At 43.4% G+C, this 25,309-nt stretch overlaps 1 protein-coding gene across 1 annotated transcript in view; it reads left to right on the top strand.

Annotated features, from left to right (window-relative positions):
- The first annotated feature begins 11,722 nt into the window (after positions 1-11,722).
- LOC126419178 (uncharacterized) overlaps positions 11,723-25,309 on the top strand; it is a 72,382-nt gene continuing 58,795 nt past the window's right edge. The window contains exon 1 of the mRNA XM_050086307.1: positions 11,723-11,829. Coding sequence (XP_049942264.1) covers positions 11,812-11,829 — 18 coding nt within the window. The 5' untranslated portion in view covers positions 11,723-11,811. The remainder of the gene's footprint in view (positions 11,830-25,309) is intronic.

Here is a 25,309-nt window from a genome sequence, read left to right as displayed (position 1 = left end):
TAGTCGACAAATTGTCGAAGAGCCGTGTGACGAAAATGATATCGTTAATTGTACGTCTAGATTATAAGACTTTGTAACTACAGCAAATAAAAAGACATTTTATAAATGTTACCGATTATGGGAATATGAGAGGACGATACTTCGTAAGAATTCGAGCGTTCATACCTAAAAGAACATGATATTCGAAGTTCAAAGTTGCAACAAGAATTAGAAACGAACAGAGACTTCACGCTCCACCTCCCCACAGAATGAATCTTTTAACCTCTCCATATTACGAACATCAGACTTTGATGGCAGATCTGAATCACGTACTGCTCGTCTGTTTCCCGTACGGCAGCAAGCAGGCCAAACTCTGTAAGACAATCATCAAACTGGGAGGAATTCCTGTAGCCGCAAGCGTAACAAACCTTTTTCAGCCGTTATCTGTCTTCACATCGCAGTATACACTATCTGCCAATGGAAAATCCAGGATGTAGTGTACCAATATTATGAGAAGGAAAGTTGCTATTTGCCATTTAGCGGCGATGCTAACTCGCAGATATGCACAACAAAAGGACTCTCACAATTAAAGCTTTCGGCTATTAAGGCCTTCGTCAACAATAGACACATATGCACAAACACACACACACACACGCATACATACACATACACATACACATACACACACACACACACACACACACACACACACACACACATACACACACACACGGTCACGCAAAACGCAACTCACACACACGACCCTGACAAAGAAGAAGCGCTTGTAAGAAGACGAGGAAACGAAACTACAAAGGTTGAGGAAGTGTATGGATGGTATTTCAGTGCTTACAAAATCGAGTCAAATGTACGAAAAACTGGAGTATGGGCCTAGTCATCGGTATGACGTTGCACATCTTCTGGCCCGTATGTATGCACTGATTTGGTTGGCAGAGTGTCATAAAGTCTCTCCTGAGGGTAATTACTTCACAACTGTTGTAACTTTCTATTTAACAAAGAGATTCGCCAAAAGGTCTTGCAAATTTAGAAGTTATTTTATTTAATTTTTGCCACTATTTTCGGAAATTCAGTTTGCACTTCTCAGATATTATCGATATTGGCATACTTGGGCCATATGTTTCTGAATATCGTGAATTCTTACTTCATGTGCTTCCTTGGGAGACTTGACTACGAGGAAGCACTTGAGGTAAGAATTTACGACATCCAGAAACAGGTGGCTCAAGTATGCCAATATCGATAAAGTTTTGAGAGGTGCATATGGAGCCCGAAGATGGCATACTGAATTGACGAAATTGGTGGCGAAAATTAAATAAAATGACTTCTCAATTTGCACAGCTGTTTGGCGAATTTCTTTGTTAAGTATTTGACCAGCCGCTGTCCCACGTCCGCAATGAATCAACAGAGGCTGTAACTGGTCCTTGATATCCTGAAAACTGGTACTGGGATGGGGTTGACGTCCAAGCTGGTTTTGTACATGTTCTGTTGGGGACAGATCTGGATATCTTGATGGCCACGAGAGTACCTCAACATAACACAGTTCACACAGACATATTCCATGCGTGGGCGAGGACTGTTATGCTGAAAACAGCACTACGATACTGTCGCGTGGGACGTACCACGTGAGAATATAGGATGTACCTCCGTGCCATAAGAGTTCCCTCAGTCACTGTCAGTCGTAACTTGTAGTCATACCCGATGGCTCACCTCACCATGACGCCAGGAGTAACTCCTATTTGCCTGTCCAAACCGTTGGAAGAATGGAAAATCTCCATACTCACCGGTGATGGTCATCGCTGAACATAATGTGATCACATTCAACAGCAGTCTATGTTCCCGGTCACCGCATCACTGAAAACTCATCCCTTTGTGTAGTGTCAGCCTACACATGGGATGATAATTCTCAAGTTCGGGTGCTTCCAGTCTCCGACCAATGCTGTGGGAATGTTGCAAGGAGACCATTACTCGTTCTCGGGTGGCAAGTGCGTATATGAGGGGTTATGATGTTGTTGGTGCACAAAACAGGGATCCTCCCTTGTGATAGAATTGTTCGGAACTTTAGGACATGTACACCTGCCCTCACATCCGAAAACCCAAAAAATCTGGATAATACACGATTAGACCAGCTGGCCAAGTGGAGACTCACAGTGAAGCCCCTATCAAACTCAGTCAGGTGCTGATAACGCAGACTCTCACGAGTACTCGGATCTCAGTGTTCTTCACAGTAATCACTAAACATCTGCTGCTGCTCACCCGTTATATACTCTACGAGATCTGGTAACAATACTAAACGCAAGCAGCACTACTGCACTCTGATAGCCGTTCTACAAGTCACGGAGAATTTCAAGCCTAATTGTTTACATATGCACCGACGGTGCATACGTGTACGAAGTTTTATTGACATCCAACCACCTTTCTGGATACCTCACTTTTTTGGCAAGCCGTGTATTTTCAAGAGACAGGCTCTTACCTCGAGATGTGAAGACAGGCACAGTAGCGCATTATTTGATTGACCCCACAGGTGTGCATTATTCAACTGATGCCAGAGGAAGTAACCGCTTACACTCATTTTCACAACTGGTGACTTTTCACAGAGGCTTACCTCGAGATGTGAAGACAGCGAGCCACAGTACCCCATTATTTGAATGACCCCACAGGTGTGCACTAGTCAACTGATGAGCTGATGCCAGAGGAAGCAACCGCTGGCACTCATTTTCATAACTGGTGACTTTTCACAGCGATCTCTATTCCTGTTGTGTATCTCCACAAATAAAACATTTAAATATTATTATACATGAAAAATGATTGCCAAGTACTAACAACCTGGGCTTAAGAACATTGTATCGGGTGATAAAGAAATAATAATAAGAATTAGAATAAGGAAGTGTCCGTATGTACGAGGGTGTGCTGAAAAGTAGTGGTTCCCAAATTTTATGTGAAAACTATTAAAGTGGTTTAAATAAAACAAAGATTATTAACATTCTGAATCCTTGTTCCTCATGTCTACATATTTATTCCACAACACAATCGCCCTGACGACGAACACATTTCCCCCTACTAGAGATCCGTTCCTTGACAATGTAATGCAGAATTTTTGACTTTACGAACTTGCATAATGCTACAAGTGAAAAATAGGTCCGCAACATCTCTTGCAATTGAAATGAATGGTTGTAGTTCCGTCATAAGTTGCAACTTAAGATGGAGATACAACTATTTATTTCAAGTTTTATTTTCTTGTCGGAGCCACAACCTCACCTCTTGCACCACTTCATCGCTATCAAAGCGATGTTCTCGAAGGATTTTTTAAGTTTTGGAAACAGATGAGAATCGGGTGGTGCCAAGTCGGACTGTATAGAGGCTAATCGGTAACAGCGAACCCAAAGCATCGAATTGTTGCAGATGTCACAGCGCTAGTGTGTGGTCTGGCACTGTCAAAAAGGAGAGGGTCTCCACGTGTGAACGAACTCTTCGGATTTTAAACTCGATTACAGCACGCTGTTTGTCACGCACCGGCACAGTCACGTTACACACCACCGTGTTACGCGCCATTATTCGGAGTCCTCTAGCGGCAGAGGCCTGCAGATACAGTATGTAGACTTGTAGAATGACTATGTAAAGTGTTAATAACGTTTGTTTTATGTAAAAAGCTTTAAGATTTTTCACATAGAAAATCCGAAGACATTGCTTTTCAGCACGCTCTCGTAATTGAGAAAAAGAGTGGGTGGTATAGAAACTTTGGTGTAAACAGCTCGAATGAATATATAGTCTGTAAACATAGTAACAGTGTAGAGTATGTAGCTGAGTAGTTAGAGCCGCGCGAAGTGGCCGCGCGGTTTGAGGCGTCATGTCACGGACTTAAGTGGTGTGTGAGTCTAGGGAACGATGACCTAAGCAGTTTGGTCCCTTAGGAATTCACACACATTTGAACATTTGAGTAGTTAAAGGCTAAATAAACAAAATAAAAAGTTATTCTCTTTTCTTCAGTTGCTGTCAGTTTTACAGTTGTCGAAAGAGCAAAGCTCATCTCCCATACTACTTTTAGTGTCTCATTTCCTAATCTAATTCCCTTAGAAGCACCTCATTTAACTCGACTACATTTGTTGGTGTGCATCTAATAAGTGTCAATGTTATGGTTGTAACACTAATATTGATGTTACTTATACTTATCTCATGCATGTCTGCTTACATTTAGTGTGACTTCTGTAAACAAGCTATTTGATGTAACATGCATGTGAATGTTTTACTCATCATTTACAGCACCTTATGCCAATATAATGAATCTTTGCACGTAATTTTAAAAATAATGTTCTATAAAAGAATGAAAGTGTTAAAACTTTGCTTGTAATGCTGCATAGGAATAGTAGGTTTGCAATCATGTAAAACTTGGAGGCAAGTCCCTTCACAACGAAACTTTCTTGGCTGAAACAGAAAAGGTGGAATTGGCAGTCGAACTGCAAGGCTCCATTGTGGGAACAGTCAGTCGGTGGTTGGCAGCCAAAGCGTTCGCATCTTGCGAACGGAATCAAGAAGAGCAACAAAAATTATTTAATATAGAGCCTCGGATGTGTAAGTAACGCTACTTGCATATATCTTGGAAATAACAATCAGTAGAAAAAACATAATTATCTGAAAACCTTTTCATTGACAGCATTTTTCAACACGTGATCTGAGAAAAGAACTTCATGTGCAAGTTAGTGGTGCTCCATCACAAGCAAATGCATATTTTACTTGTAATGATCATTACTTTGGTGCTTTATTAAACAGATAGTATTGAGAGCCAGTGGTTCCAAAAATGGTTAATATTCCTGCTTTGTTGTTCATACCAAACTACTGCTAAAGAGTACTGTTGTCTCCTGTCTTATTTGCAAAACAGAATTTCAGTGTCCAAATATAGACAATCACAGTCGTTAGCTTTCTTTATGAACAGCGCTAGGACTTGGTACAACTTTGCCTAATTCGCCTGGCGACCATTCTCTTTTACGTAATTGCAGTTTACTTATAAGTGATAGAATCTTGGCTCGAGTCCCGGTCGCTCTGCTATTGCTTCCTTTCAACAGCAATCCTTTGAGAAACGAAAAAAGTCCGATACTTTCCGTCATGCACGATCACGGTGAAATTAAAATCCTTTCACAGGAGTAACATTATCGGTCCACTGCTAATTTAATAGTAGGCGATAATGCTATATTTGGCTTTTCCCGTGACATGACTACGAGTATCGTAAGGAGAGACTGTTATGTGGTCTTTAGGACGACGAGTGGTCTGATGCAGGTCTCCACGCTAGTCTATGCTGTGCAAGCCTCTCTATCCCTGCATCTCTACTTCAACCTGCAACCAACTGAACCTGCTTACTATAATCAGTCATTGGTCTCCTACAATTTTTATTCCCCACTCTTTACTTCGTTACGAAATCGCGGGTTTCCTCTATGATTCAAGAGGTCTCACATCAAACGACCCTTTCTTTTATCCGTTTGTGCCATAAAACAATCTTCTCCCAAATTCGATTCAGTAGATTGCCTTTAGTTATTCGATCGCTCGTCTCATTCTCAGCATTTCTATGTGGCAACACATTTTGTAAGCATCTACTCTCTTCTCATCAGTATTGCTTGTCACTCACGTTTCACTTCTGTACAGGGCTCCAGTCCAGTTAGTAACTTCTGCAATAATTCCTAACATTTAAATTTGTGTTAGGCGTTAACAAAGTTCTCATTTTCAGAAACCCTTTTCTTACCGTCGCCATTCTGTATTTTTTATCCCCCACACATCACCCATAGTCGCTATTTTTCTGTCCAGTCAGCCAACACGTCGATTGCTTTTAGAGTACCATTGTCCACTCTAATTCCCCCACCACCACCCACTTTAAGTCAACTGCATTCGTGTGATCTTTCAAATTCTTTGCAGTCTCTAACCGAAACACAATGGCATCGGCCAAACTTGAAGTTCTACTTCTGCACTCCACAAACCACCTTACGATGTGTAGTGGAGTGTTCTTTCATCTGGTACCACTACCTCTTTGCTGTATTTTTCACCTTTACCTGCTCCATTTGCGAATGTAGCTTGGGAAGAATTATTTCAGTAAACTTCCTTATAAGCCAAATTTCTTTGATTTTTTTCTGGTTTCTGACATTTCACTGTAGGTACGTGGTGGGAAGCAATATGTTGCCTGTCACTTCCTGGAACATATCATCTCGTAATTTCAATAGCAGACCTATCCGTATTGAACAAGACTTCTCTTGTATCGTCTGCCAGTGGAATTTATTGAAAATCTCAGTAACGCTGGCTAAAGAATCACGCGGGGAAACTCTGATCAAGAAACCACTGCGAGAACCCTGCATGGAGCAACTAAATGGCTCTGTATTCAAAAAGAAAGATTGTATATTGTCACATAATTTTTTCAATATGTATGCAGAGCATGTTATGAGGGATGCCGCATTAGATGAAGAATGAGTCGGAATTAAAATAGGTGCAATGAATATAAATAACTTTAGATATGCAGAGGATATCTTCGTATTTACGAGGAGCAATGAATGTTTTATAAAATTTCGGGCGTGCAGCGGCATAACTCTCACTTCTTCTTCTAATATTTCGGCTGTATATCGTCCAGTCAGCTTCAGACTGAGCCGAGATTACTGACGCTCCAGCACGTGCTCCGTCCTTTTAAATCCGCAGACGACTCCACTGCGCATACGCCCACAGATACACAAGGCGCCAGAGACGTTGATCAGCGGCAAGGAGGTATTACATATGCATGGAATTAGATCTGTGGCTGCACGGTCGATCCGCGCGGTGATATCAATGTATCACAGCGATGTGCACCGTCGTAACGTCTCTGTGAGTTTATTACAAAAAGTACCGGATTCCGTAATTGGTCGAAGCTGAAACCGCTATCTCTTTTAATTAAAAAGAGTAGAGGTAGCACCTTTAGCTCGGACAAATCATGGAATCCGGCACTCTTTGTAGATGACGCAGGAGGCCTCGTCCGATGATGTCCGATGTGTGGTCGACTGAAGACCTAGAGATCGAGCAGGCCAAGGCAAAATGTCGACACTCTGTAGCAACAGCGGTATGTGGCCGAGCGTTGTTCATGAATGGCAGCACAACAGGTCGAATCACGAGATTTGCCGTCAGGATGCTTGGGATAACCACGAGAGTGGTCTTGCTGTCATACGAAATCGCACCCCAGGCCATAACTCCAGATGTAAGTCCAGTGTGTCTAGCATACAGAGACGTCGGTAGCAGGCCCTCAACTGGTCTCCTTGTAACCAACACACAGCCATCACTGGCGCCGAGGCAGACCCAGCTTTTATCAGAAAACGGAAGAGACCTCAACCTGCCTTCCAATCTCCTCTCGCTTGACGCCACTGAAGTCGCAAACGGTGGTGGTTAGGGGTCAGCGGACTGCACGCTACTGGCCGTCTGACTCGGTGGTGTCCTTGAAGTAACAGATTTATAACAGTTCGTTGCGCCACTGTGGTGCCAACTGTAGCTCAGATTTCTGCTGCAGATTGCAGGCTTTGAAATAAAATTAAATGACGTGTGATGTGGTGGCCCTCAACTACGCACCCTCTGACTCAGAGTTGAAATATTAAAAGTATGGCTGGTTTCATTGTCTAGGGGCTGGGATACGTGGTTGCCGCATTACAAGCCAAATAGTGCTGAGTCTAAAGTATACAATATGAACATGCACATGAATCGAATGGTCGAAGGTTTCTATCACTCGGCATTTGCGAATTTTGAACGTTACATACACATTTATAAATGAAACATTGCAATTAAATAAAGTCTGAAAGTACTATTTTAACTACTCTAAATGATGAGTACGTTAGCAGAAGTACTTTTGTGAATGCCGTATATTTCTGCAAAACATCTGTTGGTGTCGATGGTCCAGCAATTAAATTAAATGTAAGTTGAATAATAGAGAAACAGTAGATCCGTACTGCAGGTAATTAGTTATGAACGACAACATAGCTCGCGAGATATTCACTTCTAAAAGCATACTATGTCTTCACTGTACAAGCCACGGAAATCTCACAAGTTTACAAGTCAGCACAGCCTTAATTTCCAGCACCGTCTCGTGTCCTGTCCCGTACTGTCCGTGTCCTGTGCCGTCCTGCTGAGAACTCTTCTCCCGCTTCCATCCAGTCTTCCCATTCACGAGCGCTGTGATTGGCTAGAGCGCTCCGCTCGCGCCATGTCTTCAAGCCAACACACCCGCACAAACATAATGAGACACATTCGAAATACTGGATTTACATTTAAATAACTTGAAATTAAATAAATATTCCTACGGCTGGACCATAAACACGCTCTAACATACATTATTAGATACATAAACAAATTAAACAAAAATTTATCAAAGGAATAGAATAAGAGGTAGGCCAGTAGCCTAATGTCTCCGTGCTTTCTAAAACACAGTAAATATTTGACCAATTTCTTCACGAATAGTATATATCAGATATAAACAAAGACATAGACGAATAAATATATTTATAAGCATGCTGCTATCGTTTTTTCGTGTCACTGTGGAGTACTTACGGCCTGACGCCATCGATTGTAATCGGCCAATTTGACCTCCAATAACTCATGTACTATTCAAGTTACATGCCTGTAATTTATACCAATTTAGGTTAACACTAATAGCTTTCCAAAGACACGTCGATTGACAAAATCGGATGAACCGTATAGATTTTGGAAATTCATTGCTGGATGTTACTTGTATAATTTACAGTCGGATACAAAACTATAAACTAATAAAGATATTGAAAATCGTATTACACCATCAGGATCGTCGTGCAAGTAATGGTAATGTACATGTTTCTTTTTGAGGTTTCATGATTCCTCTGGCTACTATTAATCTCTATATGAACTGTGAAATGTCGGCCATTATGGTCTCACGAAGTCCGCCATCTTTGGAGGAGAAGTCTCTTTCATCGACACAGCGCCACCAGGGAATTCCCAGCCACGTGTTCGATGGACCAGGGCGCCACGGCTCGCCCGTTACCTCACAAGATATAGTACGATGCGCCAGAGCCGTTCGCCGAACCCGATGGTCTTCCTTCTTGGCAGTGCCACGTGGCCGCCTGGAGCCCGGTCTTCCTGCGACTATACATTCTCGTGACCGCTCGTGTCGGCAATAATATACACTGGCTATATTCCTACCAAGGCTTTCTGCAGTATCGCAGAAGAAACATGCAGCTTCTCGTAGCCCTGTTACACGACCTCATTCAAACTCATCGAGGTATTGATAATGGTGTCTTTGTCGCCTTAAAGGCATTCTTCACTCTCATCAACTCAACTCGTCCAATCTCAAACGTAACTAACACTCATGACTGTTACAGCTTTACAGAGCGCATTTAAATCAAATTTGCAAATTCGCATACTCATAAAGGAATTACTAGCGTCAGTCTTATGCAATAAGCGTGAAATTTGAAAAGGCTTCAACTTTCAGAGGTAGAAACACGCCTACCAACTTTCGTTGATGTCGTACAACTCCTTTTTGGTATCGCGATTTTCTTCCGTCCGGGTAGTAAGAACTGTGGCCTTTCCGACTGTGATGTACAGGTATGGGACGTGGACCATAAAAAGGTGGAACATCATATAATATATTTCTGGAATTGTGATGTTGGTGGGAACTCCTTAGATTTCGATGTATTGCAAAGAGCGAATTGGTCAGTATCACAGATTGTTTTTGGATGGAGTGATGCTGCAGCAAAAACTGACCTACTTATGGCACATTATGAGAGGACATGATTCAGTGGAAAGGACGTTAGTGCTGGGGAAGATAGAAGGCACAAGGAGAAGAGGACGGCTGAGGATGAGATGGATTGACTGGCATCACAGAACTAATGGATTGCAAGCTGTAAGGTCTCCGATAGTGTTGGACGGAAGAAACTGACGTTCTTCAGTTGATGGGGTCTCGGAAATGCAGAATCGGCTCAATAACGAGAAAGAGAGAGAGAGAGAGAGAGAGAGACCCATTTATGTCGTTTCAGGTGCTTTTTCCTAGGTATTTTGCAGTAGTTTCTGTTTCCGTCGTAATCGATTAATAGTGGATTTACTTGCTTATATACACCGTACCATCAAAAATATGCAGACAGCCCTACGTTACGCGAAACTGGCCACTAGATGTCACTAAAGGCGCAGCCGCCAGTGTACGTAGAGACAGGGCACCTTGCGGTGCCAGTAGAAGCAGAGTGGGGTAACCAGCAGAGCTCAGTGAGTGCGAACGTGGACCAGTAACTGGATGTTACCTGAGTAAGTAGGAAATCCGTCCCAGACTTTTCAACCATTCTAAAGCTCTCCAAGTTGACGATGACACGATTGTGGAGTGGAGACAGGAAAGAAGAACACAGCTAAGTCAGATCCAGTTGGACGTCGCGTACTGACGGACAGTAGCCGTCGAATATTGTCGAGCTTGTAAGACGTCGCAAGAAATCAGCGGAACGAATCACTGACATTAGGAGTGCTACCATTATTCCAGCCAGCACTGTGAGCTCTGAGTACAACCACCGAGAAGCATCTCATGAGACAAACACAATTTTGGGGTCATTTCTAAAGGACGCTTGAGGTGATGTAAAGTGCGACGCTACCGTGGTCTATGTTTGGAAAAGAGTGATCTCTAGGTCTACATCTACATCCATACTCCGCAAGCCACATGGCGGTGTGTGGCGGAGAGTACTTTGAGTACCTCTATCAGTTCTCCCTTCTATTCCAGTCTCGTATTGTTCGTAGATGCCTCTGTGTAGGCTCTCTCTGATTTTATCCTCATGGTCTCTTCGCGAGATAGAGGGATCGATGACGCTATAGCCTTTTACAGTCCGATGGAAGTGTCTGGGTTTGGCCAAGGTCTGAAGAACGTTACGTGACATCAGCTGTAGAGCCAATAGTGAAATTTGGGGAAGACGCCGTTATGGTGTGAGGGATTTTTTGTGATTAAGGTGTGGTCCCCTTAAGAAAAAGGTATCTGTAGCCGTGGAATGATATGAGAATATCTCACAGCACTGTGGACTGGGTATAGTAGAAGAACATTCCGGAGACAACTGCTTGTATTAGCAGGAGGATGCACTCCGCCATAACGCAGCATGTGTGTGGCAAAAATTTGTGGTCAGTAACAGTTCTGAAACGGACTTTTCAGCCCAGAGTTCTGATCTGTATGGAGCGGAACGCCGTTGGGAAGAGTTAAGAAGTCGAATTCGCTTCAGACTGCAGCGTCCAACTTCACCACCTTCTCAGGTTTCAGCTCTTGAGCAAGAATGGGGGACCATTCCTCCACAGAGATTCAGACGCCTCCTTGAAAGTGTTCCCAGCAGAGTTCACGCCGTGCTAAATGCGAAGGGTGGACACACCCCACATTCATGTCCTTAATAAGTATCTGGATACTTTCGAGCGGGTAGTGTATGCACAGTTAAATTTAATTTATTTTCGAAACTTGTGCTGTGTTCGGTTTCGTTAGTAACAAGATGTAAGGGCTGATCGACAGGAATTCGGTCTACCTCTTATACAGTGAGCGCTATAAGCCGTTAGGTGCGCTCAGCAGCGGGTAGCGCCGTTTGGAGGTTCGCAGTCGACCCTCGGCGCGGTCCAGACAGCAGACAGGCGGGCGGCCACGCAGCCTTCGGCTGGAGCGAGGCTGCCGGGAACCGGTCTGCTCTCGCACACTGCTCTGGTTTCACTTTCGCCGCCCCCAGCTCCCCCTATAAGAGGGCGGCGCGCGGCCGCCGGCGAACGCTCTTCGCTCAGCGCAGCCTCCACTCGCCAGCACACCTCACAGCTTCCTCCACCTCACCTCACCAGGAGCACGCTACGCGGCGGGGCTTCGCCATGAACAACACGCTCAAGGTCAGTAGTGCTTGCGTCTGTGTCTAAAATAGAGCCGAGTGTCCGTCAATAAGTGTTCTATCACCACTAGTAGTTCAGAAGAGTCTTGGAAAAAGCACCGACGTGTGGCAGTACTCATAAAAAAAATACCTCCGCGATCAGATCCAGTGCAACATCTGCCGCGGCCGGAACATAAGCCAATCTTATATATATATATGTTCTGGCCGTGGCAGATATATATATATATGATATCGATCACGCACTCAGTTGTTGCAGTACGTATTTGCTACAATTTTCGCTTTCACCGACAGTGGGAGGAAAACAAGAAAAGTGTTACTCGCGAGGAGAACACGGCAAGTGCCATAACCCGATTTCCAAGAAGCTTCGCTCAGTGGAAGAGGCATGAAAATAAGCGAAGGCGTGTCTCAGCTTATCCGTAGATACTCGACCGTTTCTAAGAAACCGACGGTCAATGTTTTCGAGGTACTTCATTTATATATAAGGCTCATCGGCCATTTGACCATCTTCTTCTGTACGGTGCACAAACAGTGCCCCGAACTCTTACGGCAATCGGCAAAAAGCCGCGAGTAATGAGTATAATGGCCATGGGCACTATGAATATAGTGCGGGGCAGTGAGTTGGGAATTTGGGTTTCACGGGAGGCGTGCCAGAGATAAGTCCCTGCAGTCGCGCTATCCTCTGTGTCCTCGGTAGCAGATGGATAGCCGGCACGGTAGCTCAGCGTGTTCGGTCAGAGGGTTTAGCTACCCTCTGTAATAAAAAAACTGAGTGAATGGATCAACGAACAACCTGACCAAGTGTCATCGGACGTCCACCACGAAGAAATTCATCGAACAATATAGAACAAAATAAGATAAAAAAAAGATTAATAGAGCGTCGTTTGCCATGTAAGCAGGAGATCCTGGGTTCGAGTCCCGGTCGGGGCACACATTTTCACCTGTCCCTGTTGTCGAATATCAGTGCCTGTATGCAGCTAAGCGTAGTGATTTAATTGTAATTTCATAAGTAGTTTAACAAGGAAGCAGCTAATGGAAGCGGCGGCTCCGTGATAACCGTCGCAGCTTCACTCTTTTGCACTCAGTGTTCAAAACCCGACTATTTTTTTTAATTTTTGCGTTCATGTACCGACATATATCCACAGAAGATTGCTATACGAATTTCTTCCAATGTATATTGAAATAAAATTCTCCGTATTCGTCTGCCAATCGTATGGTGAATGAATTAAAAAGATAAAAGACAACAAATGAATGGAAAAAATTTATTTGAAGTGGTTTTTGGTGAAATTTCTGTGGTGTGTCTTGATTTATAATCAATAGCAAGCACCAGTTTTCGGAAAAGTGAGCCGTTATCCGTGGTTTGTCACTAAATTATTGCTGATACGAGAAGTCTTCAACAATAGTAACGACGTTTCTTTCCTGAGGCAGATTCATAGGAAATGTCGCTGTGTCAAACCTGCCTTCGCGTGGTGCACGTATTGGTCTGAATTTGTATGTTTCTAATGATTTTACGATCGGTATCAGCCAAGAGAATGCGTCAAATCTTTGCAGAATAAACATAACAATAAAATTTAAGAAATGATAAGACAATGAAATATAGAAATGCGAAAATTTAAAAGATTTTAACCCCTGAAAATAGGTAACACATACATTATTTAACCAATATATGACCCTATTGTCAAAGCTAGTTGTCATTTTACAATTAATATAACGCCAATGCATCCCCTAACTCGATATGAAACATACGAGTAATAACCTTCCCTTCTACGGGCATGGCTACATAAATGGAAAAATAAAATAAACAGAAACAGTAATCGGGTTTCGAACACGGAACACAAATAGTGAGAGGCCGCGTCGCAAACCACTGTGCCACGAGTTGGGCTGCATTCGTTGCCCCCTAAAAGACGTTTAATTTGAGCGGGAAAGTTTGACAGTCGTTTTTCTCAGAACCGGTCGAGTATCAACGGATAAACCTCGACAAGTGTTCGCTTATTATGACTTCTCTTCCACTGAGCCAAGTTTCTGGACAATCGTGTTATCACACTTGCAGTGTTCTCTTCTGCATCTGATTTCCCTCAATATACAGAGTGATTATAAAGTACAATTACCCCATATCGCGTGTCCACATATTCATAGATGGTCGCATTGTATTAATGTGAAATCATGACGGAGGACAATTTTGAGCTAGTGTGACTATTCTTTATTATTTGTCTATGCACCACCGTTTTCACAAACGAGTATGGTTCTGCTCTATGCACGATGTGAAATTCTCCTCAACATTGATGGCGTGGTGGCAGTAAATTCACACCGAACAGCATTCGTAAGTTTGCCAACTGTCTCGTAATGTATGGCAACAACCTTCTGTTTTATGAACCATCTTAACGCATTATCTCAATATGACAGTTCAGGACTTATGGGCTGGTGCCCCATCCTGCTGGAACCATACACGACCGAGCAGACCCCGAGCTTGCAGATGTAGAATAAACCAATCACGTAACATGGTGAGACACACTGGGTCATTCACAGCACCGTCAAAGAAATATGGACACATAAAGTGGATTGCAGACATTGCAGTCCATTTCATGACACGGGATGGGTTGCGTTCAAGTTCTTGATAAAAATGTGGCTTTTCTTTACTCCAAAAAATAAATGTTTCTCGCTTTTACACTGTGGTACATTGCACAATCGCCCGAGAAAAAACTTTCCCTCTTGAAGGAAAAGCTGTAAAGTTATCAAACATTCCCTAATAAGTCTGATGACGTTTTTGCTCGTCATTATCATTAAGTCTGGTTACAAAAGAACGTTTAAACGTCTTTATCTTCAAATCGTTCTTCATATGTTTTTGTAATGTCGAGTATGGAATACCTAATTCCTGTGACCGCTGACGAGTGGAGGTTTTTGGCGAACGTTCGACAGACGCAGCAGCCACACACGTTTCCAGTCGTTTTGGTGATCGTCCTGAGCCGGGCTTGTCTTTTATGCAACCAGTTGCAAAGAACTGTTTTGGCGGGGAAGGTTTCTGAAACCTTGCAGTGAAATCATGCTACCTCTCATTGATTATTCTGTATAGGACTGTTCGTAAGACCATGTGCTCATTACGATCCGTTCCTCCGTGTTGTAAGTAGACTCATCGCCAATGGTTTAGATGTAGGCCTGTATCAGCACCTGCAACAATAAGAAATAACAACTCATTAACATCTATGTAATGCATAGAGAATAAGGAAACTTCGTAATCACTCTGTAATGGTGAGTTGATGAACAGCTTGCCATTGTGTACTTCGTTTCAAGTGGAAGACTGTTGACGCTATCTCTTTTCAAGCTCATCGAGAGAGCACGAACGAAGTGTGGAGAGCAGATTCCAGACGTAAAACTACTGGATATATAAAATTTGAGAGAACGGGAGGAGGAGAGACTCAAAAAATATATTGTCCTAGCTGATCACTGCTTCGAACGGTTCCTGCTCATTCGATTAACTCCTCAGTTACTGTCACGAAACTTAGTGTTTTCAGTTCCAGCCCTTCCACCAATGCTTGACTCTATTAGGAACTGAACACGGATCTGCTATATGCCAGTCCGACAAAACTCATACGGGCTGAAAATTCCGCTGTTCGCGTGGTGCTGGGTTTCTTTTCTTTCTTCCGTCTCTTTACTGTGTATGCACTGAAACAACTTTGTTGCCTCTAACGGTATTATGAGAGTTCTTAGAACGGTAAACAGAGTGATATGACTCTACGGTCAGTTATTCCTAATAATGCGCAGAATGAGAGAGAGAGAGAGAGAGAGATTAACTAGCACGACAGCCCATTCTTACCGTACTGCCATGTAACCATCGCATAATGGAGCTCCACCTAGCTCCTTGTCCTATCTAGATCTAGCAACTATGTATGCGAGCTTCATGGACATTTTTACATATTTTTTTTTTTTTTTTCCTGGGAGACATTAGCGAACATTGCATCGACGTAGTTTTCTTTTTCTAAAGCTTTGCAAAGACTTTACAACATTACACTGTTGGCAGCTCGGAAGCTAAATAAATTTTGTATAATAAACATCATGCTTGCTAATTCTCCTTTGAATACTAACGCTTATGGGGAACTTGTTTCGAAAATTTTAACCGTTTCCGAAAGAAAACAATTTCAGGAACTTTGAGCACTTCTAATCGTAAACACTGCAGATTTATAAGTGCAGAAATCCGAACAGATAAACAACGTTTGATGTAAAAACTAGCAGCTGACTCTACGCGCAACCAAATATAATGTGGAGGCGCAAAGGTTCCATTTTCATGGAATTCCCCTTTTGACGATAGATCTCTTCGAATAAAAGACTGCCTGAAATATCTGGGAACACCCACAGAAGCCTGTTTGTGGGAATGAAGTCCTCTAATTGTGATTCATTGGAAGATTGCTAAAGGATTGTAATCAACTTATGGAAGGGATACCTCACGATACTGACCCCCAGTCGATTGTGTAAAGTTCTTCATCACCCGGAATCCTAATCACTTTCCATTAGAGAATAAACAGGAACTTTTCAAAGTGCTCGTGGTCTCGCGGTACCGTTCTCGCTTCCCTAGCATGGGGTCCCAGGTTCGATTCCCGGTGGGATCAGGGATTTTCACCTGCCTCGAGTTGACTAGGTGTTGTCGTGTCGTCTTCATCATCATCATTCATCGCCATTACGGTCGGAGGAAGGCAATGGCTAACCACCTCCGCTAGGATTATGTATAGTGCAGCGGTGCGTGTCTCCCGCATCGTCCCCTACGCTCTGTCAAGGACTATGGGACTTTATCATCATCATTTCAATCAAAGAAGATGTCTGCGTTTCTTCACAGGTATAATTGAGAAGCAGAAATAGTCAACAAACTCTCACGCGAGGCACTGACGGTAAGATACAGTGTTTCGCGGGGAGAGTTGGCCATAAGATTTGAGAATGCACGCTATGAGTCGAGATACGAATTACTTCCTCATATATGTCACACATATCATGAAACAACCATGATGACAATACCTTCGAGAGTTTCGGATAACCAGGATGAGGTAGGGGGAACAAAGAGAGGCGTGGGACACAAAGCTGCTGACGCAATGAACGCAATTTCGCACACACTATGTGGCGAGCAGCGTAGTAAAGATTTAAAATCCAGCTCTGACGCGTGCTGAAAGCGTGTCGTGAACAGAAATAGTCTCCTCGCTCATATATGTACTACGCTTCACATGTACGACATACATGCTACGAAAAATTTTTTTAAAAACATTAAGATGTGGTGTCACGAACAAATTATTCGAATGGAAAGAAAAGCGGTATATGTGATTCACATGTACAGATAAACAAATTATTACACTTTCGTAAAAACTGAACGATTTATTCGAGAGAAACAACTTCAAAAATTGAAAAACTCAATAACGCGTTGGTCGACCTATGGCCCTTACGCAAGCAGTTATTCGGCTACATAGTGATTGACAGAGTTGTTTGATGTGCTTCTCGGGGATATCGTGCCAGATTATATCCAACTGATGCGTTAGATCGTCAAACTCCCGAGACCATTGGAGGGCCCTGCCCATAATATTTTTAAGCGTTCTCAAATGGGGAGAGATCCGGTGCGCTAATGGCGAAGGTGCGGTTTGACAAGCACAAAGACAAGCAGCAGAAACTCTCGCCATGCGCAGACAGGCACTACCTTGCTGAAATGTAGGTCTAGGATGGCTTGCCATGAAGGGTAACAAAACATCATCGACTTACCACTTTGCTGTAAGTGTGCGCGGATGACAACAAAAAGAGTGCTGCTATGAAATGAAACGGCACACAAGACCATCACTCCTGCCGTGTACCGCAAGTCTCTAGAGGAACGGAAGGTTCCAAATGATTGGAAAAGAGCACAGGTAGTCCCAGTGTTCAAGAAGGGTCGTCGAGCAGATGTGCAAAACTATAGACCTATATCTCTGAAGTCGACCTGTTGTAGAATTTTAGAACCTGTTTTTTGCTCGAGTATCATGTCGTTTTTGGAAACCCAGAATCTACTCTGTAGGAATCAACATGGATTCCAGAAACAGCGATCGTGTGAGACCCAACTCGCTTTATTTGCTCATGAGACCCAGAAAATATTAGATACACGCTCCCAGGTAAATGCTATTTTCCTTCACTTCCGGAAGGCGTTCGATACAGTTCCGCACTGTCGTTTGATAAACAAAGTAAGAGCCTACGGAATATCAGACCAGCTGTGTGGCTGGATTGAAGAGTTTTTAGCAAACAGAACACAGCATGTTGTTATCAATGGAGAGACGTCTTCAGACGTGAAAGTAACCTCTGGCGTGCCACAGGGGAGTGTTATGGGACCATTGCTTTTCACAATATATATAAATGACCTAGTAGATAGTGTCGGAAGTTCCATGCGGCTTTTCGCGGATGATGCTGTAGTATACAGAGAAGTTGTATCATTAGAAAATTGTAGCGAAATGCAGGAAGATCTGCAGCGGATAGGCACTTGGTGCAGGGAGTGGCAACTGACCCTTAACATAGACAAATGTAATGTATTGCGAATACATAGAAAGAAGGATCCTTTATTGTATGATTATATGATAGCGGAACAAACACTGGTAGCAGTTACTTCTGTAAAATATCTGGGAGTATACGTGCGGAACGATTTGAAGTGGAATGATCATATAAAATTAATTGTTGATAATGCGGATACCAGGTTGAGATTCATTGGGAGAGTCCTTAGAAAATGTAGTCCATCAACAAAGGAGGTGGCTTACAAAACACTCGTTCGACCTATGTTTGAGTATTGTTCATCAGTGTGGGATCCTTACCAGATCGGGTTGACAGAGGAGATAGAGAAGATCCAAAGAAGAGCGGCGCGTTTCGTCACAGGGTTATTTGGTAACCGTGATAGCGTTACGGAGATGTTTAGCAAACTCAAGTGGCAGACTCTGCAAGAGAGGCACTGTGCATCGCGGTGTGGCTTGCTCGCCAGGTTTCGAGAAGGTGCGTTTCTGGATGAGGTATCGAATATATTGCTTCCCTCTACTTATACCTCCCAAGGAGATCACGAATGTAAAATTAGAGAGATTCGAGCGCACACGGAGGCTTTCAGACAGTCGTTCTTCCCGCGAACCATACGCGACTGGAACAGAAAAGGAAGGTAATGACAGTGGCACGTAAGGTGCCCTCCGCCACACACCTTTGGGTGGCTTGCGGAGTATAAGTGTAGATGTAGATGTAGAGTAGGGCGGGCGACAGTCAGATTGGTATCGCACTCATGCTCATTGGGGCCAGTTCGACGCAGGACTTATCACTGAAGACAATTCTCCTCCAACCAATGAGATTCCAAGCGGAATGTGCCCGACACGTTGCAAACAGGCTTATTGGTGTACAGAGAGCTCAGCCCACTTTCTGTGAGCTGCCTATTAACGGTCCTTGTGATCAATGAAGCACCTGTTGCACGTCGGATCGATGATAATTAAGAAACCGGGGCTCTAAGTGCCTATCTGATGATTGCTGGATCCTCTCGTTCTGTCGTCTCTTCAGGTCGACTGCTTCCCACCTGACGCTGCATTCGGCCATGGTTCACTAACCCATCACTGAGCCCAAATAAACTTCTTCTTTCGAATGCCGACATCTGCGTATATTGTACGCACGCCTGTCCACGAGGTGTAGTTATTGTCCAACTGAGTACAAAATTCGCAAATACGTTATGCCCTGGTGTCGACACGTCCTCTGTTTATTACCCTTGCCAACTGCGCGATGAAACTGCGGTGCAGCGTTACACGTTCGTCCATCAGCGGCCAAAGTTTTGTATTTTTCGTCGATACATGTATGAATATCAATTTGTCATCAATTTGCATAATTCTTTCGTGGCACAACAATGAAACAAATTACGTTCTAAAGCTCTGTGCACCAATATTTACTAACTTTGAATCGAATGCGATGACTTTGGATCAGACACTGGATTCGTGTTATTAGTGAGCGCGGTCCAAATAATGGTAAAGCCCCCTTAATTAGTATTGCCGAAGTTTATACAAATAACTTCATTCCAGTTCCCACGCGCCATTCGCGGGTGGAATAGGGTAGGGGGCGATCATCTGTTAGTGGTACCAGAACTACCGTCCGCCACACACCAGTAGGTGGCTTTCGGAGTATGATGGAGGTGGAGATGCAGACGTAATTTCTTCAAGTACTCACAAACGAATCATTCCTCTGCTCTTGATATGCATTTAAAACATGTAACCCTATAGTTCCTTTCGTTCCTTCGGGATGTTGCTTTTAGGCCATCTCCAGTCTTCCATTCAAATAAATCATTAACACATTTAGCATTAAACGGTTTGTTTGTTTACTCTTGATTCACATAAATTACGGATCAGAAGCCGTGCTTATTACATAGTTTCATTTCAATATTCTGCCTCTGTTTTATAAAGCAGTAATTTTTTAATGTCCTTGTGCAATGTATACTCTCAGTATACAAGTGTGTTAAGTAACGTAAAGGCGGCCAAACTTTGACTTAGACATGATTTGTGATTGGTGTAAAGAATGGCAGCTTACTCTAAATATAGATAAACATAAATTAATGCAGATGAATAGGAAAAAGAATCCCGTAATGTTTGAATACGATATTAAGAGGGACAAGCATGTAATGGCAGTTGTGGGGAAGGCGGGTAGTCGTCTTCGGTTCATTGGTAAAATTTTGCGAAGATGTGGTTCATCTGTAAAGCAGACCGCTTATAAAACACTAATACGACCTATTCTTGAGTACTGCTCGAGTGTTTGGGATCCCTATCAGGTCGGATTGAGGGAGGACATAGAAGCAATTCAGAGGCGGGCTGGTGGTAGGTTTGATCATCACGCGAGTGTTACGCAAATGCTTCAGGAACTCGGGTGGGAGTCTCTGGAGGAAAGGAGGCGTTCTTTTCGTGAATAGCTACTGAGGAAATTTAGAGAGCCAGCATTTGAGGCTGACTGCAGTACAATTTTACTGCCGCCAACTTATATTTCGCGGAAAGAACACAAAGATAAGGTAAGAGAGATTAGGGCTCGTACAGAGGTACCCTCCGCAACGCACCGTGTGGTGGATTGCGGAGTATGTACGTAGATGTAGATGTAAAACAGAGGTTAATTTCTGCAACTGTACGAACTTCTGTTCATTTTCTGAAAGCTGAAGTGCTTTGGGGAGCTATTCTGCTGTGAATCCAATATAATTTTTGCGCCATTGCTGAGTGGAATTCTATAAAGTCCAAATAGTGATATTTACAGGGTGTTTCAAAAATGACCGGTATATTTGAAACGGCAATAAAAACTAAACGAGCAGCGATAGAAATACACCGTTTGTTGCAATATGCTTGGGACAACAGTACATTTTCAGGCGGACAAACTTTCTAAATTACAGTAGTTACAATTTTCAACAACAGATGGCGCTGCAAGTGATGTGAAAGATATAGAAGACAACGCAGTCTGTGGGTGCGCCATTCTGTACGTCGTCTTTCTGCTGTAAGCGTGTGCTGTTCACAACGTGCAAGTGTGCTGTAGACAACATGGTTTATTCCTTAGAACAGAGGATTTTTCTGGTGTTGGAATTCCACCGCCTAGAACACACTGTTGTTGCAACAAGACGAAGTTTTCAACGGAGGTTTAATGTAACCAAAGGACCGAAAAGCGATACAATAAAGGATCTGTTTGAAAAATTTCACCGGACTGGGAACGTGACGGATGAACGTGCTGGAAAGGTAGGGCGACCACGTACGGCAACCACAGAGGGCAACGCGCAGCTAGTGCAGCAGGTGATCCAACAGCGGCCTCGGGTTTCCGTTAGCCGTGTTGCAGCTGTGGTCCAAATGACGCCAACGTCCACGTATCGTCTCATGCGCCAGAGTTTACACCTCTATCCATACAAAATTCAAACGCGGCAACCCCTCAGCGCCGCTACCATTGCTGCACGAGAGACATTCGCTAACGATATAGTGCACAGGATTGATGACGGCGATATACATGTGGTCAGCATTTGGTTTACTGACGAAGCTTATTTTTACCTGGACGGCTTCGTCAATAAACAGAACTGGCGCATATGGGGAACCGAAAAGCCCCATGTTGCAGTCCCATCGTCCCTGCATCCTCAAAAAGTGCTGGTCTGGGCCGCCATTTCTTCCAAAGGAATCATTGGCCCATTTTTCAGATCCGTAACGATTACTGCATCACACTATCTGGACAATCTTCGTGAATTTGTGGCGGTACAAACTCCCTTAGACGACACTGCGAACACCTCGTGGTTTATGCAAGATGGTGCTCGGCCACGTCGCACGGCCGACGTCTTTAATTCCTGAATGAATATTCCGATGATCGTGTGATTGCTTTGGGCTATCCGAAACATACAGGAGGCGGCGTGGATTGGCCTCCCTATTCGCCAGACATGAACCCCTGTGACTTCTTTCTGTGGGGACACTTGAAAGACCAGGTGTACCGCCAGAATCCAGAAACAATTGAACAGCTGAAGCAGTACATCTCATCTGCATGTGAAGCCATTCCGCCAGACACGTTGTCAAAGGTTTCGGGTAATTTCATTTCAAGACTACGCCATATTATTGCTACGCATGGTGGATATGTGGAAAATATCGTACTATAGAGTTTCCCAGACCGCAGCGCCATCTGTTGTTGAAAATTGTAACTACTGTAATTTCGAAAGTTTGTCTGCCTGAAAATGTACTGTTGTCCCAAGCATATTGCAACAAACGGTGTATTTCTATCGCTGCTCGTTTAGTTTTTATTGCCGTTTCAAATATACCGGTCATTTTTGAAACACCCTGTAAATCTAAAGCCAGATCATTAACAGATCTTAGTCTATTCGATACTTCATGTATCACTGTCGAGATGGGAAACCGCATACTTAATTGTAAATTAGACAATGGCTCTTTCGTCCTATGACGTATTTGAGTAAACTCCCACAATCAATGCAGTAAATAGACAAACTGCGATCCTTAACACTGTACCCCTAATTTCTTCCGTCAAAAAAATTTGCTTGAAGAAAAGAGGTGGGGTGTTGAAAATGAGCACTTTTGATTTGTCTGTAGGAAACCAAAGTTCAGAAACGAGTACCGGAGTTGCCTCAATGCTTGACTGAACAACATTCGTTGTTGCTCCGCGATGTACCGTCTACGTCTCTGCGAAGTGTAACCTGCAACTGTGTGGGTGTGAAATGGTGGGTTCCTAACCATTCGCATGTTGAGCGCACCAGCATGTTGACAAGGAATTGCACAGTAACTAGATTCGAAAGCACAGTTTCACCCAGCAGTAGGCAAGATCGTAGGATATCACTCCGCTCTACTTTTCTAGCGGCCGCTCACCGAGTCGTTAGTGTAATTAACGTAAGTAGAAATTGAGAGATACAGTTATTCCTAAGTCGCTATATGGCTTTCAGTCGGCTGTCTAACAGATACATGTATCCAGGACAAAGAGAGGGTAAATTCCGTACGCTCTTTAGACTCATTTAGACATTTCATGTGAAACCCAATTCTCAACTCGTACTTTCCTCACATTGTTATTTTTCTTCGGACAGCAGGAGTAATTTGGATAGTTAGTCAGCTGTGAATCCAATGTGCTTATTCCGTCATCTCTGATTCTGTGTTCTCTAAATGACGTTACCTAAAACAAACCAAGTCATTTGCTGATTGTAGTTTATCCACTGTGGAACTAGCTGAGGAATGCGTGTCGATACCAGAATGTTCACACTTTACTGCCAGTTAAACACTGGGTGTCTTGAAAGCCATGGATCAGAGTGATACGAGGATGCAGTGTTTCTTGAATTTACATAAACTGTGGTGTCACCGCCAGACACCACACTTGCTAGGTGGTAGCCTTTAAATCGGCCGCGGTCCGTTAGTATACGTCGGACCCGCGTGTCGCCACTGTCAGTGATTGCAGACCGAGCGCCGCCACACGGCAGGTCTAGAGAGACTTCCTAGCACTCGCCCCAGTTGTACAGCCGACTTTGCTAGCAATGGTTCACTGACAAATTACCCTCTCATTAGCCGAGACGATAGTCAGCATAGCCTTCAGCTACGTCATTTGCTACGACCTAGCAAGGCGCCATTATCAATTGCTATTTATCTTGTGATGCATGTACCGTCAGACCGATGTTCACCAATTATGGATTAAAGTTAAGTATTCCAGCAGCTATGTACCTTTTTTGCTAGTCTCAATTCCTTGTCATTTTCCAGACCTCACGCAATCCTGCGTGAGCTTAAACGCGTGCCCTTCGGCCTCCCGTCCTCGTGGATTGGCTGTCTTGCGTCCACAAAATAAACCACTTGACTGTGAACGACTTCAACGCCTATTAACGAAAGTACGATCATATGCAGTATCAAACGAAATTTGTGATTGGGTTGAGGATTTGAGACTTTCTTGGTAGCGAGGAGCTGCGTTGCAATCTTTTCCTTTCATGTTGTGCATTACTAGCCTGGAAGGCAATATTACTTGCTCCACAAACTGCGACATGGTCGCGAATTGAACAGTGACTCGAATGTAGAATAAATTTCCTTTATTCAAGTCTATGGTCACAAAATTTTGTCATCAGACTACCGGTTTTGGTCTATAATGACCATCTTCAGATCTATTTTATACAAACATGTTGTTCTAATATAACCTCAGAATTTTTGCACGTGATGAAGTATCATTCGAAAAATGTTGCACAAATATTCTGACAACTCTTGACAAAATTTCAAAGCAGTGCAAATATTCGCAACTCACTTTAATGTTCAGAAATTTGAAAGTATGCACTTCGAAAATGATTATATCAACGAGTAATAACTGGAACCGGGGAACTCATACAGATACCTTGGTGTACCAGTTTGTTGGGATATGAAATTAATGATGACATAGGCCAAGTCTCGGTTCATTGGTAGAATACTAGGGAAATTCAGTCAGTCCACATGATTACTAGCAAAATATTAACGCGATCCATCCTAGAATACTGTTCATGTGTGTACGATCCATACCAAATATTATTAACAGGGGACATTGAACGTATACAGGGAAGGACAGCGCGAATGATGACAGGTTCATTAGAAACACAGGAGAGCGTCACGGAAATCCTGAGAACTTGAAATGGGATATATACGTTAACCAGCCCGCGAGAGCCTATTTACACCGTTTCAAGAATCTCTATTGAGAAATCTAGAAATATACTACTACTTGGGACGCATCGTTGCCGACAAAATTAGGCTAATTATTCCAGCGCTTCATAAACGAATGGCATAATACTTGGTACGATGGAAAAATTTGCGGAGCATAGATATACACTCCTGGAAATGGAAAAAAGAACACATTGACACCGGTGTGTCAGACCCACCATACTTGCTCCGGACACTGTGAGAGGGCTGTACAAGCAATGATCACACGCACGGCACAGCGGACACACCAGGAACCGCGGTGTTGGCCGTCGAATGGCGCTAGCTGCGCAGCATTTGTGCACCGCCGCCGTCAGTGTCAGCCAGTTTGCCGTGGCATACGGAGCT

The sequence above is a fragment of the Schistocerca serialis genome, chromosome 9 (assembly GCF_023864345.2).
Source record: "Schistocerca serialis cubense isolate TAMUIC-IGC-003099 chromosome 9, iqSchSeri2.2, whole genome shotgun sequence".
Lineage (NCBI taxonomy): Eukaryota > Metazoa > Arthropoda > Insecta > Orthoptera > Acrididae > Schistocerca > Schistocerca serialis.
This window is presented reverse-complemented; position numbering and strand designations above follow the sequence as displayed.